Consider the following 19,473-nt stretch of genomic DNA (forward strand, 5'->3'; position numbering starts at 1 on the left):
TGTTTCTGCCTAGACAGACCGACAGGTTCATCAGGACCAAAACTATAAGTCACTCTGCTTTTGATCAAAGTAAAAATGACAACCATACTTTTACTGGTATGGTGCAATCTCATGGTACCGACATCTAGAAGGTCCACAAGACGCATTTGTAACCTATAAAACTAGCTCCACCTTCATCAGTCCCTTCATAGCGGGTCGAGGGTGAACGGTCTTGACTACTGAGTCTGTGAATATCGACCAGAATATAGGATAGGAGAATATCCATATCCCTATTTCACAGTGCTTGTTTTTAATACTATTAATTGGTGGTACCACATTAAAAGTTGTCCTCACCCACAAAGAGATAGTTTTAGGGGGCAATGGACTTAAAATCCAATGCGTTCTCCATGACATTTGTATTTTGCAGAGCCCGTAAAAAAGCTGTGGGATTTTTGGGACATTTAGCAGTATTACATAGTAGGGTGTATAAAGGAGTCTGTGGGGGTAGTGAAGGCAAGAAGAATAAGTAAAAGTTAAGTTATAAGGTATTTTTTAGAAATATCGGTGGCCGCAATGGTACTGCGGTACACTCTCTGTACATAGCGATGACAAGGGATTATCTGATTGGTTAATGTGTAGATTTACGACATCTAAATGCAGCCGTGTTGTTTTATACAGCAGTTTCAATGTGTTTTGCAATACAATTTAACAGTGTCTTTTATAAAAAGGTGTCCCTTGTAAGTGTAATGAGGTCAGTATAGTGGAGATATGTAGGGAATAATATTTTGAAATGTATAAATGTCTTTTTTTAAATTATGGACTACTGCGGTACTTTCGTGTTGGTCTCTAGAGAGTTATGCAGTACAGTTAAAGTATTTTTTTAAAATAACCTAGATATATTCATATTCATTGATGCTTCTGATAGGTTGACTCTTAGAAGAGCCTTTATTACACATGTGTTGTTTGGATTTAAATATGGTTTAGTAGGAGTTGGTGGATGAAGTTAATGAAGATATTCTTGCTAGTTGTGGTAAAATGTACACCATCTGCACGACATTGGTAAGGTTTAAAAAACATAACGTTGAGGTGATATATGGAAGATCTGGTATGATCTCTTAGAAAGGGAGCCAACATTTTGTTTATGTCTGCACGGTTTTTCATACTTACTCACATTTTGTTATGTTATGTTATAATGTTATATTATAATGGACTTATACCTCGCACAAATACTCAAGAGTGTCCTGGCGCGCAAAATAACAGTGACCCGATGAAACAGAGCTTTAACACGACTACGGGAAGAGGAACGTTTTCAATTGTTTTTTTAAAAATCTGAGATCCTGAATATTCCATAGTTCCTGGGTCAAGGCGTTCCATGTGTAAAGTGGACTGAGAGCGACCCCTCGTACAATGAAGGGAAAGGGGTACCAATTACAAATATCAGCAAGGCAATCCCAATGTAACCACTCAATGTTACAATCCTATTAAAATATCACACATATATAACTAAGGTTCCAGAATTATATCACATTTATTAAAAAAGGGTTTACAATAGAAAATCCTAAATCAATCAATACAGTACATATTAAAAACAATCACTTCATTTCTTCATTCATGTTATACATTTGGAAATAAAAATTACAAAACACAAACTGTTATGAGCCCGCATAACAGAAAACAAACACAGACAATGGACTTTGTCATTTATGACACATCCTGAATGACCGTAATTTTTACACCGTGATTTGGGATATATGTGACCCACTACTATCTCCAATTCTCTACGGCGGTCCCTTGGATTGTGTATATCTTTGGCGTCGACGCGTTTCGATGGTTTTGACTTTATATGACCATCTTTGTCAAGACAAATTATAGGCTTGAGTTGCTTCCGGCTCAATTTCGAACCTAGAAAGACATAAGTGCTATTAATAAACTAAATAGAGGTTCTACTAGAGAGATATCAATTCATCTAACCTTGTTGGCCTCTATTTAACATGATTGTCTTATACTTTACAATTGCCCAATATATTATCAAATCTGTTTGGACAACCTTTAAACGCTCCGTCTAATCACAGTAAATAGTGGTTTATGTAACTACATTTTCCTACTGCTTTGATATCGGGCATTTCGGTTGTAGATGGCTCTAAATATGGAAACTCTACCTCCACGTATTAGCCAAGTTGTTGCCCCCCGTATTGTATACTGCTCACATTATCGTTTCCTCACCTTTATCAATTCTGCCCTCTACTTAGAGCTTACTTCCTGAGATGATTGTTGGAGGAAGGATTATGTACTGGTACAGTGTATTTGTTTCAATTGGCCAAAGTCCACAGACTTCAGTTGCTGTGGAGTAACATAACGGCATAGGTTATTGTTGAGATAGCCTCAATTTGTTTTATCGGGCTACAATGACAAAATGCGCTTACCGGTATGTATAGATGCGCTAACGTAGCATCACGTGGCGTGTTTCTTAGTAGATAAAATTGTCAGAGACTGGGGTCCGTTTGTCATACCCTTATATCGCGTCTCCTATCAAGTCCCTAAAAAATACAAAGGAACCATATGATACCGCGAGACCAAACTATTCTCACTGGTAAATGCCTTTAATACGATTGCATCGAGGCCGCGCTGCCTGACTGAGTCTCTGTGTTGATAAGATTGCCGAGTCTTACCTTACGGCTTGCAAATTATTCCGCCGGTATGGAGTCTTCTTGCTCCGTCTGTTCTTAGATTATCTAACCTGTTCGGCTATTTGTTAGAAAGACTCGACTCTCATGATTGGCTCAATTAATCACGTGTCGCCGCTCACGTGTGGATTCTTATCGAGAGTCCAATTACGTGGCTTCTAGTTGGATTATATCTCTACTCTAAATGGTGTGTTTTTTTATTATGTCAAATGTTTACAATCGATCACAGCTTTATATATTAGGGAAGCGTATGGTTTGCTTGTGATATTTAAAACTATGTGCACTCGCACGCGTATATTAGATGAGTTAAACGCTGTTGTTTTTTTTGGAATGCATTCCACGTAGAGCTCCCTGTTTCTCGTCATAGTTTCAATCCTATTACAATACAACTTTATTGTTCCTATCTGTGAACTCCAAACAGTCATTAGAATTCTTAATGCAGTTGCATAGCATATTGGAAACATTTTTTTTACATCAATGCAAAAAAATATTGCACAACCTCCTTGGTGACATATAATCTGAAAAGCATTATCAAATTGGCCGTCATCGGAATAAACATATAACATAATAAAGTGTATCAACTTAACATCATAAAATGTATCAACCCAATATGAACAAACGGACATGACTTTTCAAATTGTCCTCCATTAACCCCGATGTTAAATACATCAAATGTATAGGTAAACAACCTTTTACAAAAAAATGAGTCTCAAAACAAAACAATCTTAGTGTTGCTTCAGGTAAAGACCTCCCCCGGTTTTATACATTACATCACGGTATCTATGTGGAAATAATACTCATCCAATCTTCTTTCGTGTTGAGTCCCCTGTCCACTGTATTTAAATAACAAATATGCCACTGCTCTCTCTTTTTCCTGGTAGTATCAGGGTCACCCCCTCTTCTATTGACAAATATTCTCTCCAAAATAAACCATTGAAACTGATCGCAAGTGTGGTTCATTAGATTAAAGTGTTCTGTCAGCGGGGCGTTTGCTTTTTTGGTACGGATAGCAGATTTATGCTCTAAAATCCGAATACGTAGCTCCCTACTTGTTTCACCTACATACCCGAGACCACAGGGGCAAATCAGCAAGTACACCACATTCTTACTTCGGCAGTTGTTCAAGCCTTTAGCCCAGATTTTTTGGTTATTATATGTCACATATTTAGCTTCCAGACATAAGGGACAAATGGAACATGTTCCACATCTGTAATTGCCCTTGGCTTTATCTCCTGTGAGTGTATTCTGTGTCTCATGTTTACCTTCGTAGGTTCTGACCAAAGCATTGCGTATAGTTTTGTTGCGTCGGAACGCAAACAAAGGCTTCTCTAACGTCACCTCTGACCCATGGTTCAAAAGCTTCCAATTTTTGTTCACTATATTCTTTATCCGATTGCTCAGATTTGAAAATTGAGACACAAAAACTATACGTTCAGTTGGTTTGTTCTTAGTTCCGACTTTATTAACCTCGAGCAGGTTGTCTCGATTATAAAATCTCGCTCTTTTGAATGAATGTTTAATAAGTTTGCCCGGATAGCCTCTGGCCTTAAGTTTTTTCTTAAGGATTTCGGAATGGTGATAAAAGTCAGAAAGAGTGGTACAGTTACGTCTCAATCTTAAAAATTCCCCAAAGGGGATATTGTCCTTCTGAGAACGTGGATGATTACTCCCATAGTGCAGGAGAGTGTTTTTGTCTGTAGGTTTAGAGAATAATTCTACCTGGAGGACATCATTGGAGTTCTTAATTTTGATGTCCAGGAACTCTACTTCAGACACGCTGTAATGGGCAGTAAATTTTAGGTTAGGATCCCCTAAATTAATCCATTCTAGAAATGTTTCTAGTTCCTGACTGGCACCGTTCCAAATGAAGATGATATCATCAATGTAACGGTGCCAGCAGGTAACATTTTCAAAATAGGGGGCCATCTCATTATAAACATGTCTGGATTCGAAGTCACCCACATACAGGCATGCCAGACTAGGAGCACAGGTGGCCCCCATGCTGGTACCTTTCACTTGGATGTATGCTTCGTTTTTGAATAGAAAGATATTATTTTTAAGTACCATTTCAATACAGGACATGATGAACCTCTTACTAGCCCCAATTGTTATATTATAATGGACTTATACCTCGCACAAATACTCAAGAGTGTCCTGGCGCGCAAAATAACAGTGACCCGATGAAACAGAGCTTTAACACGACTACGGGAAGAGGAAAGTTTTCAATTGTTTTTTTAAAAATCTGAGATCCTGAATATTCCATAGTTCCTGGGTCAAGGCGTTCCATGCCATGGATACTTTGACAGACAGAGACTCGCCCCCAACCGTGTTCTGCGAAAACGTGGGATCACCATCCGTCGATGGGTGGCTGAACGCAACGCTCTATTCGGGACATTGAAAGCAAATCGCTTCCTAATATACATAGGTCCAAGATCGTGTAGCACTCTGTGCGCCAGAATGAGAGCTTTAAATTGCACTCTCTGAGCCACAGGCAGCAAATGCAAATCGCGTAAATACTGTTTTACGCTAGAAATTCCAGAGATGTTGAACAGAAGTCTAGCAGCGGCATTCTGTATAGTCTGTAGTTTTTGAGTAGGTATCCCGGAATCCCCACATACAGAGCATTGGCATAGTCAAGACGGGAGAGGATGAGAGCATGAATGAACATTTCCTTTGCCGACCTCGGCAGCAAAGGGAGGAACCTTCTTAACGACTTGAGGGTGCCAAAACATACTCCAGTGAGTTTCTTAATTTGCTCCATAAACCGTAAGTCCTCTTCGAACCAGACCCCCAAGTTTTTTGCTGGAGCACCCTCAGAATTAGGATGAGGGAAGTCAGGAGGCCATAAAGATTCTCTAAAGGCGGGCGGGAACCGCCCATATAATAGGACCTCTGACTTGTCCTCGTTGCATTTCAGTTGGGCGTAAGCCAACCACCTAAACACAGCGGAGAGGCAGATATGGGCAGTTTCTGTTGACAGGTCGGAGTCCTTCCAAGTAAATAAGAGCTGGGTGTCATCAGCTTATGCAATTATTTTTGCACCCATTTCCTCAGCCAGAAATATCAGAGGAGTCAAATAGAAATTAAAAAGCAGAGGGCTCAAAGTAGAGCCCTGAGGGACACCAGTGGACATCTTCTTGGCATTAGAGGAGAAAGGAGGAATCCGAACCTGCTGGGTATGCTCTTCCAAGAAGGATTTCATCCAGCCCCAGGCAGGGCCAGCAATGCCAATATTTGAGAGGCGAGCAAGGAGTAATTGGTAGGGCACCGTATCGAAGGCAGCAGAGAGGTCAAGTAAAATGCAGGCCTGCTCTGCTGCCCGCGTCCAGGCACTCCCTAATTGCCTCAGCCATTTCCACCAATGCAGTCTCGGTACTGTAAGTTGCCCTAAAACCAGACTGCGCCGGATGGAGAAGACCAGATGTTTCCACATAGGCCTCCAGCTGTCGAAAAACCACCTTCTCACAGACCTTTGACAAAGCCGGTAGAAGAGAGATAGGGCGATAGCTAGCAAGCTTTGTCGGGTCTAAGGAAGGGTTTTTCAAGAGTGGTAGGAGCTTTGCCTGTTTCCAGCTCAAACGAACGACAGCTGTCCGTAAGGATAGGTTAATAATCCTATTGACCTCGGGATAGACCACCTCAGCGACCCCTGCGAGCACTCTGGCAGGACAAGGGTCAGACGGAGACCCCGACTTGAGGGATTTGAGGATGGCCAGAGTATCTGGTCCGGCTATGGGCACGAAGTTCGTAAATGAGGGGGTTGAAAATGTAGACGCTAAAGAAAACGGGAGTAGGGGGTCACTCGGTGACAGGGGACCCGACCCGAGATTGTCTTGAATATTCTGTATTTTTTCAACAAAAAAGGAAGACAGCTCCTCACACCATTCAAATGAGGCTGGGGGGACCATTTGTTCAGCGACAGGTGACAGAAAATGTCTTACAATAGAAAAAATCTCCTTGCTATTGTTGCTAGCTTTAGCAATTCGTTCAGCATAGAAACTGCTTTTAGCTGCCCCAATGGCTGCATAGTAGTCTCTCTGAGCTTTACGCAAGGCATTGTTGGCCTGGGGACAGTAGTCCCGACGCCAGCGCCATTCCAATGTTTTACAGGCCAATTTTAGGTCTCTAAGAGTGCCTGAATACCATGGTTTAGATGGAATTAGTCTCAGTCGCCTGGTGGAGGTGGGTTTTAACACCGCACCGACTCCTTGGCTGATCCAGGAGGAAAAACTAGCTACTGCTCCTTTAAAATCGCAGGAGACCGGCGGGCAAGACGTTGAGAGAGCCTCAGAGAGGGCTGGAATGCCGATCTTCCGAATCGTATTATTAAGGGCCGGGACTGGAGGGGACGAGAGTTTTCCTATAATCCAAGAAAACTGTACCAGATGGTGGTCTGACCAAATGACCTGCAGGGGGTCCGATACAGACAAAGCAAAGTTGGAGCAAACCAGGTCAATTATATGTCCCCCTTGATGTGAGGGGGTTTTTATCCACTGGGTTAATTGTGCCAGATCAAACAGGTCCATTAGCTCCCTAGAACCAGAGGACTTAGGACAATCTAAATGAATGTTAAAATCGCCCAGAAGGAGGAAGTTAGGAAAGCGAAGGGCGCGTGGATTAATAACATCATCCAGGGCTTTCAGGAATACACCCGGGGGGCCAGGGGGCCGGTAAAGCAAAGTACCGCCCAGTGTGTAGCGGGGCGATATAACAATGGAGAAGTCAAGCGCCTCCCCCTCCACTAACCCCACTGAAGCCTCACTGGAGAAGACCCAAGTATCTCTGAACACCACTGCAATCCCACCCCCTCTCCCTTTCAACTGAGAACTTCCATTTTATCTTTTTGCAAATATTAGAATATATCAAATGGGTATGAGGAAATAAAGTCATGAAAGAGTTGCAAGTAGCTTTCATGTCTATTTCAGTTCATACACCAGTGAAGTTGCCAATATCATTGCCTTCACAATGAATAATTACGAAATGGGGATGCTCACAATTAGTAAGAGATTAAATAAGAGGAAGGAGGCTATTTATCTTAAACCTCTTTCAGCCCCCTCTGTGATCTCAACATTTGCCATACCTAAAACATGCTCAATTCCTCTTTTCTTGGCATACTCTCTTGTGCAAAACATATACCTGTGTCTTTAATATCTACACACAAACCATCTTCTTTGAACACTACCAAACACCTTAAAAAAACACTGACTGAATACTGACCAGTAAAACATGGATGTACTGGGCTACAACACAGGCCAGTGGCATTCTATCTAGCATATTATACTTATGACAGAAACAGGATGTTTGGTTATATGTGAGATTGGGCTGCTAACTTAGCCCAAACAGTACTAGAGAAGCACATTAATTCCCCAAAAGATTAGACTTTATACTTAAAACATGGCACACAGTAGCTATAACAATTTCACTAAACCTTAGAGACATATGACCATGTAAACCAACAGACTATAGTATTACAAGGGTAACCCGACAAGTATCTGTATACACTTGTGATTTGTTAAAAACTGATGTGAAACACAGACTAACTTTACTCACATGAGAAAAATATCCAATAATATGGTTTGTTATACATAACATTTGGATGTAACAAAAATTGCTATTGCATTACAATTACCATTAGGCTACAAATATAGCCCAATACTACTAGACTTATGCAAACAGCATTTACATTAGTTGCATTGCTCCACTAGAACAGAGTTGAAGTGAAGCTTGAAGATACACCTATTTATTTCATACTCTTGTAATGTTAGGAAAAGAATAACATTATTTACTTGGATTAAAGGTAAACACAAATTAAGTGCCATAATAATTGTGGTATAATACTTGTTACATACAAGTTAATGTTTGAGTTAAACTTCACTGTAATTATTACTGTTAGTACTGTTGCTTTTTTATTATTTTTATTTATAGGCACAACAAAAACTACCACAGTGCCTTCAGAATATTATCCCAAAAAATTAGAAAGAAAATGTGATTGAAATGTATTAGAGAAAAAAATACCCACACCTCCAAAAGGACAAAGTGGACGATCCAGAAAGGAAAATGGTAAGAGCAGTATTGCATTATTGCAAAGTAAGAGACTAGTTTGTGCTGATGATATGCTTGCGCTTGCAAAAAAAATGCAAGTACCTCTAAAGAACACATCTACATAAACAAAAAAATTAATTTTTCCCAGTTGTATGGTCTGATAAGGAGGAGACCATTAGGAATATTATCTGTAAATGGTTTAAAAACTGAGTACTTGGCAATTAACTAAAAAATAATCCCACTTGCCAAAACCATACTGCAAAACTTAAACATAAACAATATGCTCAATATTGTAAAAAAAACCTTTGCTCTGAAAAGAAAATCATCGCATAAAAAAATTCACACATTTAATTTTGACTTACAAATTATGTAAGTTAGCCAAAAAAGCATTGAATCAGCAAAACCTCTCTAACATATTTGGGGCTGGTGGAGACACACGTCCAGCTGTGGACCATACTTTCACGAAGAAGGTTACCATACAAATACTAAGTGGGAGCTATCTGTAAATAATCAAAGATGTTGCTATGTAGTTATGCATGACTCTGCTGTCGGGTTAGAGAAGAAAGTGAAAAACGTAACGTACCACTAAAACCAGGATTTGGAAGAAAAAGCAATTAAACACCCTGTTTACCAATAGAATTGCACTTCAATATGCAGAATTAAGACAAAATCTATGGAAAAACTACAACACTTTAATATTTAAAGACTAAAAAAAAACATTTGCAAGGTAAAATTAAACTTTTACAAACAATGGGGCAACTGCCTATTTAGAAATATTACACAGCTACAAGGCCATCATTTAGGCTGTCCTAAAAATAATATGTGTAATTCCACTTTTCATTACATTAAAATGCTCTCAACTCATCATTCCACTATACAAAACCTAGTAAAGCAAAATGAACAATTTAATTATGGACTATAAAGAGTATGATTTAGATATTTTTCTATTCAACGATATTTCAGAAATTCCAAATAAAGTGTTCATTTGCTGTAGACACACATATTATGGAAACAAACAAAATATATTCATTTACTAGAATAAACAGAAAAAGAAGACAGAGTAGCTTGGCAAAAACGTGCTATTTATCGTATTGTGGAAAACAAATATAATGTTTGCTTTGATCAAACTGTATGTTATTATTGCCTTGGGAAATTTGACCATTACTTTATGCCTTCACGTGCAATCTGGAATAATTTGGAAATGTACCCAATACCTGCAGGATTACAAAACTTGAATTTATATGAAACTACCGTAATTCAAATTTGACATCCTTTTCAAACTGTTGTTAGATTGCAACCTAAATCTTGTTAATTTCAAGCTCAAGAATTAGTGCTTGCACTAAAAGGAAAGGTTGGTTTCTGCCATTAGATTTTAAAAACATATTGACACTGTAGGAGTATAGCACAATTTGAAAGAACCTTTGTTTGTATTAGTTAATAGAGGTCCAACAAAAGATTTTTTTAAATGGCATGATTTAATAAGTATTTCTTAAATACAAAACACAATTTCATACTTGTTAGAAAATAACACACTACCAAAAATTTAAACTGACTACCTTCATAGCCACCAATGACTTACTAGTTCCAGATGAAGCACTAGAATATACACCCACTGCATTCAAAAGATTTAATGGGTGATGCCTTAGAACTCTATCAAATGAGAGAGGCTACAGGAGAGCCTGTTAGTATTTTGAAAAAACTTTTAGACGGTTGATATTATCCAGTTTCATTTCCAACAGGAAAAGGAGGGTGATATGATGATTGCCCGATTCTAATTTCTGCAGCGGAATATCATTCAACTTCACTATATTCTGAAGACCCACGTTTTAGGCAAAACATACCTTACATTTTCACTTTACTCCATGAAAGTGAATTATTTGTTACCTCCCAAGATGTTGCACATGTCATGCGAACAAGATTTAATAACATAGCGATTGTACAGGAAGCCAACATCTGGGAACACCTTGCTTCATGCTATGAGTTTCCACCCGACCGACTTAATTAGAAGCATTCCCTACAGTGAGTGTCTAAGAATGAGAAGCAATTGCAGTGAAGCAGTAGAGACAAAGAAAGAGCTGAACCATCTGAAGAGCAGATTTAAGAACAGGGGGTACACGGAAGAATGCATTGAGACGGCACTCTTCAGAGCTACTAAAAAGAATGGAGAGGATATTCTGTTTAAAAAATGTGAAATGATACTAAAAAAGAAATGGTAACAAAATAACAGTGTAGACTAATAACCACGTTTAGCAGGCAACAGAATAGTATAAGAACCATCCTGAATAAACAATGGCATATCATTAAAAATGATTCAATTTTAGGAAAAGCAGTGCCGTGCAGACCACAAGTCACCTTTAGAAAAGCCAGATCTTTTAAACAAGGACTTGTTAAAAATACTTTGAAGAAAACCCAACCTAAAACAACATGGCTGAGTAGAAAGCAGAGATTTATAAAATGCTCTAAGTGGAAAGCATGTTTACACTGAATCAACACTAAGCAGTATACAACAGGTTGTTCCAACAAAATTCAAAGGAAAATACAACTGCAACACAGAGTTTGCTGTTTACGTGCTACAGTGCCCTTGTGGCCTGCAGTATGTGGGCAGCACAATTCTGGAAGTACATAAATTAATATTACAGCATCTTAGAGCAATAAAGAATGGCAATAGAACATACCCAGTTGCTCGCCATTTTGAGAAGTGCCATAACAAAGATGCGAAAGGGTTGACATATTATGTAGTTGACGCGGTTGAAGATGACTTGAGAGATGGGAACAGGGAGAAGAAATTAAGGAGACTCGAGTCGCATTATATCATTGAGCTAAATTCAAAAACTCCAGAAGGGCTGAATGTAGAAGAAGACTTTCATACACATTTATAGAAGTAGAAAATTATGTGTTGTAGCTAGTCCTCCATGACCGCAAGAAATGTAATTTAAAGTTTGATTTAGTTCTGATTTTAAATGTGAGCATTGTATATAAAGAAAGACAGAAAAATTTGAAAACTTTTTGATGAGGTATACGCATGGTGCCTACAAATGCACACTTGGACTTAATTACTAAACAAGTTGAATGTGCTGGTGCACTCATAAGAGTACATGCTATTGCAAATAAAAGTCAAAACGTAAAAACGAAGTTACGATGAATAATAGGACACATGTCCTAATAATTCTATGTATGACATCACTATGGGGTGTGTGAATGAATTTATATGAGTTAGTGTTTTCGTAATAGTAAAAAGCATTATAATTCGGTACTCATATAGAATTATGGCAATGCATTAATTGAAAATGAATTGTGGCACGTTTTGATAAAAATTGTAATTACTATGAGTGCAAAGGATCGAAAAATGCATAAAAACTACAAATCTGTCTTCACTATTGTTTATGGTGGTAGTTGTCACATGATTGCACACGTGGAAAACGTTTAAAATGACGATTGTTGGTATGCCTCGGCATTGTTGAACAAGGCTGCTATGCAGCCGAAACACATTCAATGGTGGCTGATTAAAGGCTTTCTGAAAGCAATTACACGCGGCTGCATCATCCTCGTTGAAAGGAATATCACATGTGTGTATGTGTGTGTGTGTGCTGTGGCAGGACACTGAGAACGAAGCAGAGAGATTCACTTTTTTTTTTTTTTTTTTTTTTTTTTTTTTTTGAAACCGTTTTTGCAGTTTATAGAAGTTACAGGTATGGGCCTACAACCACACGGCCGGCCGCTAGAGCATCAAAAGCATATTACATACATACAGCAAAAAACTTTCTCAGCGGTGCACAGTAGGAAGACAGGAGTGATCAATGGTGCAGGCCTCACAGCTCCATGCCCACAGTACGGTTCCATTTTCTTAAAGCAAAACAACGTAAACAAACCACAACCGCAAGGCAACCCGCGATCCAAAGTGACAACACGTGCTCCATAAGTGGGGGATCCAAACCAGCAGCAAAATTCTGAAGAGGGGGACGGGAGTAGATCAGGGACTGGGGGACCGCACGCCCGCGGCCGAGATTCACTTTTTTTAAACAGATTTTATTGCATTCAATATTCATGCAACAAATATATTGGCCAGGAGACTCCTCTTGGCGTGTTGATCAGTAAAGACGCATTACATCGTGTACAGCAGTATGTATCAACAATATTAATTCAAAACATCCTTTTTGCAATCTCCCCCCTCCCCTCGCCTTCTGCAGTTCGCTGCTGTGCCTTAAAAATGTGAACAGGATTGCTCCCACTCTGATCCCGGACATTCTACTGATCGTGATCTCTCCTAAGTCACCATTTTGGCTATTAACTACTCACAGGTTCTCCTGGGTCTCCTCCCGACATCCCTCCCCCAGGATCATGAGGTGTTGGACTCCCGGGAAGGGAGCGCATCAGTGGCGTGGAGTCCCAAGCTTCCGTTTCTTTCATGGTATCCACCAATGCCTCCCAGACCCTGGCCCTCTCAACTGAGCCCATCCCCATTTGAGCATTTCTGAGCCAGACTCTTCCTTCACAACCCACTCATCTCTCTAGGTCCTTCCTCTACATTGTTATTAAAGGCCCTTCAGGTAATTTCTAGTGTCTCGTTATTTCTCGTTTAGCTAGGATAAAGGCCATGTCCTGGAACCTGCCAGTGACCCATATATTGAAGGTGTGGAGGAACAGGCCCAGGAGGCAGTGGGCTGGTGAACAAGGAATAGATCGCTCAATGATTGCCGCCATTGTTTTTGTGACTTCGCCCCCGTAACCAAGCAATATCGGGCATATCCACATCATGTGGAACAATTCTTCTCCAATTTCCCCACACTGCGGGAATTGCATGTCCTCGCTGAGTATTTGTTAATGCGCCCCAGGGTGAGGTACACCCTGTGGAGGATAAAGAAGTTAATTAGCCTAAATCAGGCATTTCTCGATACCTTGTGAGGGAGAGGATGATCTGGGTGTCGTCAGCATAAGATACGATGTTGAGGCCGTGTTGTCGGACGATGGCTGCGAGGGGGGCCATGTAGATGTTGAATAGGGTGGGGCTCAGGGATGAACCCTGTGGGACTCCGCAGGTGATTTTCGTGGGGTCGGAGAGGAACGGGTGGAGTCCGATCCTTTGGCTTCTTCCGGTGAGGAATGATCGGATAGAGTCCAGGGCTGTTCCTTGTATGCCTGCGTCGTGTAGTCTGGTGACTAGTGTGCAGTGGGAGACGGTGTCGAAGGCCGCTGGTACAGGAGGGTGCGGATGTCGTCTGTGGCGGCGAGTAGGGCAGTCTCTGTGCTGTGGTTACTTCGGATTCCAGATTGGGATGGGTGGAGGACGGCGTTCTCTTCAATGAATCGTGTCAGTTTCCTGTTGAATGTTTTCTCTGCAACTTTGGCTGTGAAGGGGAGGAGCGAGATGGGCCAATAGTTCTTGAGGTCGGTGTGTTCGGCTGTGTGTTTCTTGAGCAGGGATCTGACTTCTGCGCGCTTCCAGTCGTCTGTTTTGAAGGTGGTGTTGATGGTGCATTGTAGTTCAGGTGCGATGACTGCGGCTCTGTGGTGTGAGGGGGGCAGGGGTCGGTGGGGGCCCCCTAGTGGATGCTTTTCATGATCGAGGCGTTATCTTCGTCCATGATCGGTGTCCAGTTGGAGATGGTAGGCTGGCTGGTGTTTCTGGGGGGCGGGGGGCCATCTGTGGCACCTGGTGGATGGTCGATGACGTCGTAGAGGTTTTTTATCTTGAGGTGGAAATAGGTTCCAAGCTTGTCGCAGAGGTCTTGGGATGGGGTGATGTCTGTGGCTTCGCTGCGTGGTTTGGTGAATTCTTGAATGACACTCAAAAGTTCCTTGGAGTTGGTGGAGTTGGCCAGGATTTTGTTGTGGATGAAGTTCCTCTTGGTGGCTCTGATCTGGTTGTGGTAGTCCGTCATGGCATCCTTGTAGGTGGTGTGGTTTTCGGTTGTCTTGGTGTTTCTCCAGTTCTTCTCCAGGCGTCTGCAAGTGCGTCTGGCTTCTTGGAGAGCAGTGGTGAACCAGGCAGCTTTCCTGGGGCATTGTCTGTCGGGGTTGCATAGCGGGGTGAGCTCGTCTGCGCAGTTTGAGATCCAGGTGTGGAGTTCTCTGGCTGCGCCGTTTGTGTCGGGTGCCCAGGTGTGGTTGTCTCGGGTGAGGGTGGAGTTAAGTTGCTCATCGGTAACCTTGCTCCAGTTCCTTCGTGGTGGATATGGGGCTGGTTTGGGTGACTTGAGTTTGTTGATGGTGAAGTGTACGCAGTGGTAGTCGGTCCATGGCGGCTGCGTTGTGTGGCTGAATTGGACGCTGTTTCCTGCCGTGAAGATGGGGTCGAGGGTGTGTCCTGCTCTGTGGGTTGGTGTGTTGACAAGTTGTTTATGTCCGATGCTGGTGAGGTTGTCACAAAGGATAGTGGAGTTGGTGTCGCTGGGATTGTCGACGTGGAAGTGCAGGTCTCCAATGAGTAATAGTTTGTTGAGGTGATGGCGTGGGGTGCGATGAAATCGGTGATGGATGACGAAGTGTGTTCGGGGGGCGGAGGGTCTGTACACGAGGGTTCCTCGGAGTGTGGCTTTGGGGGTGGTCTGGATCTGGAAGGGTAGGTGCTCGGCAGAGGGGAAGGTTTCGCTGGAGGTGGTGAGGAGGAGGGTGCTCTTGTGGGCGATGGCGAGGCCCCCTCCTGGGTGGTTGTGGCGGTCTTTCCTCTGGATCTTGTATCCGTCTGGGATGGCAGTGCTGCTGTCAGGGGCAGAGGATGTGTTGGTCCAGGTCTCTGTGAAGAAGGCGCTGTCGGACGAGAATGAGTCGAGTAGGTTCCAGATTTCCATGGCGTGTTTGTGTACGGAGCGTACGTTGAGGAGGATGCATTTTAGGGTGCCGCCGGTGCTGGCATCGGCGGTGTTGGAGGCCGGACTGGCGATGAGGGTCTGGCGGCAGTGAAGGCAGGAGAACTTGGCGTGGGTCGTGTTTGGTGAGGCCTGTTGGCATTCTCCAAGTCTTCCAGGGTTGAGTGCGCGGAGGGTGGTGGTGTTGTAGCGATGGGTAGTGGGAGGTCGAGGGTCCCTGGCACCTGGGGGAATTCGGGGGGAGGGGCCGCAGTGGCAGCAGCGCAAAAGGAACAGGCAGGCACGAGAAAATAAAAACAGTGGTGGAATTAGAGCAAGGCACAGATGGGCACCATAACATTGGCAGAACAGGGAAAAATTAGGAAGGAATAAAAGCAGCTGAGAAAGGTTACGGTGGTTGCAGGCAGTCTGGTCCCAGTTGGAGCGGGCAGCAGGAGCGGGAAGCAGCCTCGAACCTCTCAAGGAGGAGGTCGGGGCTGCGGGGAGAGAGTGGACCTAGACCGAGGGTCAGAGGTCTTACACCCACTGACTCAGTCCAACCTGTGCTGTTATCTGCCTCTCGGGTGTCTGTCGGTTTGCAGGCCGAGTGTGCCCCAGCTGAGCCCCGCACTCTCTGCCTCACCTCAGTCTTGGTGGCAGTCACACTCCATGTGAGACCCGCTCCAGGCCAGGGGCTCAAGGCCGCGCCTTGTATCAGCCCCCGTTCCTCCATCATATGCAGGGTCAGTGTTGCACCATGTTGCAGGGGTGGTTCTTCCCCTCCAGGCCCGAGGGGCGCCGTTCTTCACCACCGCTGCCACTTCTTTCTCTGCAGCAAGGCCGTGCCCCGCAGCTCCGGGCTGCTCCTCACTGGGGCCACAGGGGGGCCCCCAGTCGGAGGTCTCAGGCGATGGCCCCCACCCTCACCGAGCACCCGGGGCAGAGCAACAAGAAACAGAAGCCAGCAGCAGGCTTACCGCCCCTTCGAGGTTCCACAGCTCGAGGCCGCCACTATCTTGATTCGCGACCTGGTGGCTCAAACTATTGCCAAGTTGAAATGTTGTTTATCTGCCCCTGCCATGGAATATGGGGGCATTATCTGCTGTCCATGTGGAACGGCAGTCACAAGGGAGGTAGTCAGGGCCCCTAAACCGATCTCAGGTCTGCAGGATGGCACTGGGTGGGAATCGGCCGGCGGGAGCCCGGAGCAAAGCCACCTACTTCATTGGCTGCTGGCCAAGCACCCATAAAGCAGAGAGATTCATGGGTGAATTAAACAACAATGACCTCAATTTGAGATTTACTGGTAAAATAAGTTCCCTATCTGTTGAATTTGTGGATGTCTTACTCAAGGTAGGACAAGAGAGACTAGAAACTACAATATTTAGAAAACCTACCGCTGGAAATACTATCCTCCATGCGGGTAGCTCTCATCTTACTCCTCAGTTCAAAAGTATTCCATTTAGGGAATTTTATAAGGCCAGACAGATATGCAGTATGGAGTAAGATTATAATCAGACAAAGAAATAAATGATGAATCGCTCCAAACAGAGAGGGTATTTGGAAGGCAAATTAAATGCTGCCTCAAAGACAGCCAGACAACAGAACAGTTTAGCCCCTTCATAACAAGTACTAAACAGACACAAAACAATCACACAGATTTATCTCTACATTAACGAAGAATTTCTAAGAGTGAGTCAAGCCATGCAAAAACATTGGCATTTGGTAAAAGAAGTTTCAGTTATCGATATGCTAATGACAAAACATCCTCAGATAAGTTATGGAAATTTCAAATCAATGAGGGAATATCTTTTCAAGAGTGAATACAATGGTGGCACTATTCACAGGACATGGTTGGCACAATATGATGGTTTTAAAAAATTCACTAAGTGTAAAGCAAGTAAAAATGGTGATAATTTGAAAACATCTGTTATACCGTTTAAGAAGAAATAAATCAAAGTAAGGGGCAATCTAACGTGTGGGTTCAGTTTTGTTGTATATATCAACAAATGTACATGTAAACAATTGTATGTAGGCAGTACCACCTTGCCCGTGCACAAGCGAATAGTACAACATATTAGAGCGATTGTGAAAACAAATCATGGTTACCTGATTGTATGCACTTTGAACAACACCATCAAGGAAATCCCACTGATTTTAAATATAGTTGTAATACACAGGTACCCAAGAGGAAGATAGGTGGTGATAGAGCGAAGAAGTTGCGAAAACTGGAAACATCTTTCATTTTGGAACTAGATAGCAAGGAAGCATTTGGGTTTAATATGGACTAGGAGTTATACACATGTCTCCTCTAAAAATAAGTCTGCCTTAAAACCTATTTCCTTGGTGCTTCTTTAAGAAACTGTTGTTTTAATTAGAGCACATTTAAAGTTTTTTATTAATAGGGGGTTAGGAAAGGACGATATAAGGAATAATTTCTTATGATTCTTTTATATAGTCACGGTAATACATTATAATTTTTACAGGTTGACCTAAAATGTGATACATGCGTGATTAATGGAGGAACTTGGAATATTTTAATATGATGGGGAAATGGTTTAGGATGGGATGATTTTATCCATCTGAAAGATGTGGTATTTAAGATGAATAGAATTTGTCATTTTATTCAACAGACCAAGTTTTAACTTATAGCAATGTATAAGGGACTTCCCACCTGTTATATGACACTAATACATATCCAGTTAGAATCCTTGAAAGTTTTGCCTGATGTCATTTTTTAACCTGTGATCACAGATGGATGTATACTTGATGACAATCCTTTATTTATTTTAAAGGCACTGAGCTCAAAGATGTGTGTATACTTGATGATAATCTTTTATTTATTTTAAAGGCACTGAGCACTTTTAATGGTGATAGGTGAACACATAAGAGTATTACAATCTGGCACTGGCCAATAAGATTATTTTGATATATCCATAGATTACACATTTAAGAAAATTAAGATTTGAATAAGCATTGCAATTTAAGTTAAAAAGCCTTTAATAAGTTTATAAGTAATTTTACAATATGTGAAAATAACAGTATTTATTTTTGAGAGATAATTAATGTTTGCAATTTTAGTATTAAGAACTGTTTATTGACATATTGGCCTGGACTTACAGAAATATTGGTATATGAATTTGCAATTATCTTTGAGAAGCAAAATGAGTGAACTCCTATAATGATTTATCTATGTCCTGTGGTTTTAAACTAACATTTAAAGATGACGCTGCCCAAAGAAATGCATTCACCACAACCTAGTCCTGCTTTCTATGTTTATCACCTTGTGGTTAATTTTTTTGCATAAAAACTCTTCACAGAAAGGCGCACGTTGTCGTGAACAAGGTTGCCATGTGCAATCAAAACATGTTGACAGCTTTCCCTGCAAAAAGATGAACACTGAAACTCACCATGGACTGCCGGCTTGTTTATTTACGAAGCATTCAAGACTGAATCTGCACACACACACACGCGACTCCTGCTTGAATACTGATGCGAGGTGCACTCGAACACTGACAGCGGGCCTCAAGCGTAGCCCACATCACAGCCAGGTATGCAGGCTTTCTCCTCCCGATATGCTTTCACAGTTCTCCACCATAACGCCGACGTGTTTCGAATTTCCCATTCTTCATCACAGGCTGGTGGTTAAAAGAAAACACGCGAGACCCTTCACTGTTGTCCCGCATTCCTTTTATTGCGCGCCCTTTATGGGCTACTTTGAATAAGATGCGCATTGGATGCTGGTACATACAGTGCGGGTTCCCTTAATTAAAATTGTGTGAATGTTCTGCTGCTTATATTGAAAGCTCACGATTGAGCCTCGGTTGGTTAAAGCCTCCTTAATCCACTGCCAACTTTCCACATGCGGAGACTGCTGAATGCTTACCCCGTGGCCCCCAGGTTGCCGGGGTGGTGCAACCTCGGCGGTCAGAACACCGCCTATAGATCATGGCTCCTGCTTGAATACTGATGCGAGGTGCACT

General features: G+C 42.2%; 1 protein-coding gene across 1 annotated transcript in view; it reads right to left on the reverse strand.

The window, feature by feature from the left end:
* Positions 1-1,494: 1,494 nt before the first annotated feature.
* The window catches only part of LOC146798198 (uncharacterized), a 978,306-nt gene continuing 960,327 nt past the window's right edge, over positions 1,495-19,473 (reverse strand). Inside the window, exon 7 of the mRNA XM_085625470.1 lies at positions 1,495-1,881. Within this exon, the coding sequence (XP_085481596.1) occupies positions 1,589-1,881 (293 nt within the window). The 3' untranslated portion in view covers positions 1,495-1,588. The remainder of the gene's footprint in view (positions 1,882-19,473) is intronic.

The sequence above is a fragment of the Triturus cristatus genome, chromosome 9, assembly GCF_964204655.1.
Source record: "Triturus cristatus chromosome 9, aTriCri1.1, whole genome shotgun sequence".
In the NCBI taxonomy this organism is placed as follows: domain Eukaryota; kingdom Metazoa; phylum Chordata; class Amphibia; order Caudata; family Salamandridae; genus Triturus; species Triturus cristatus.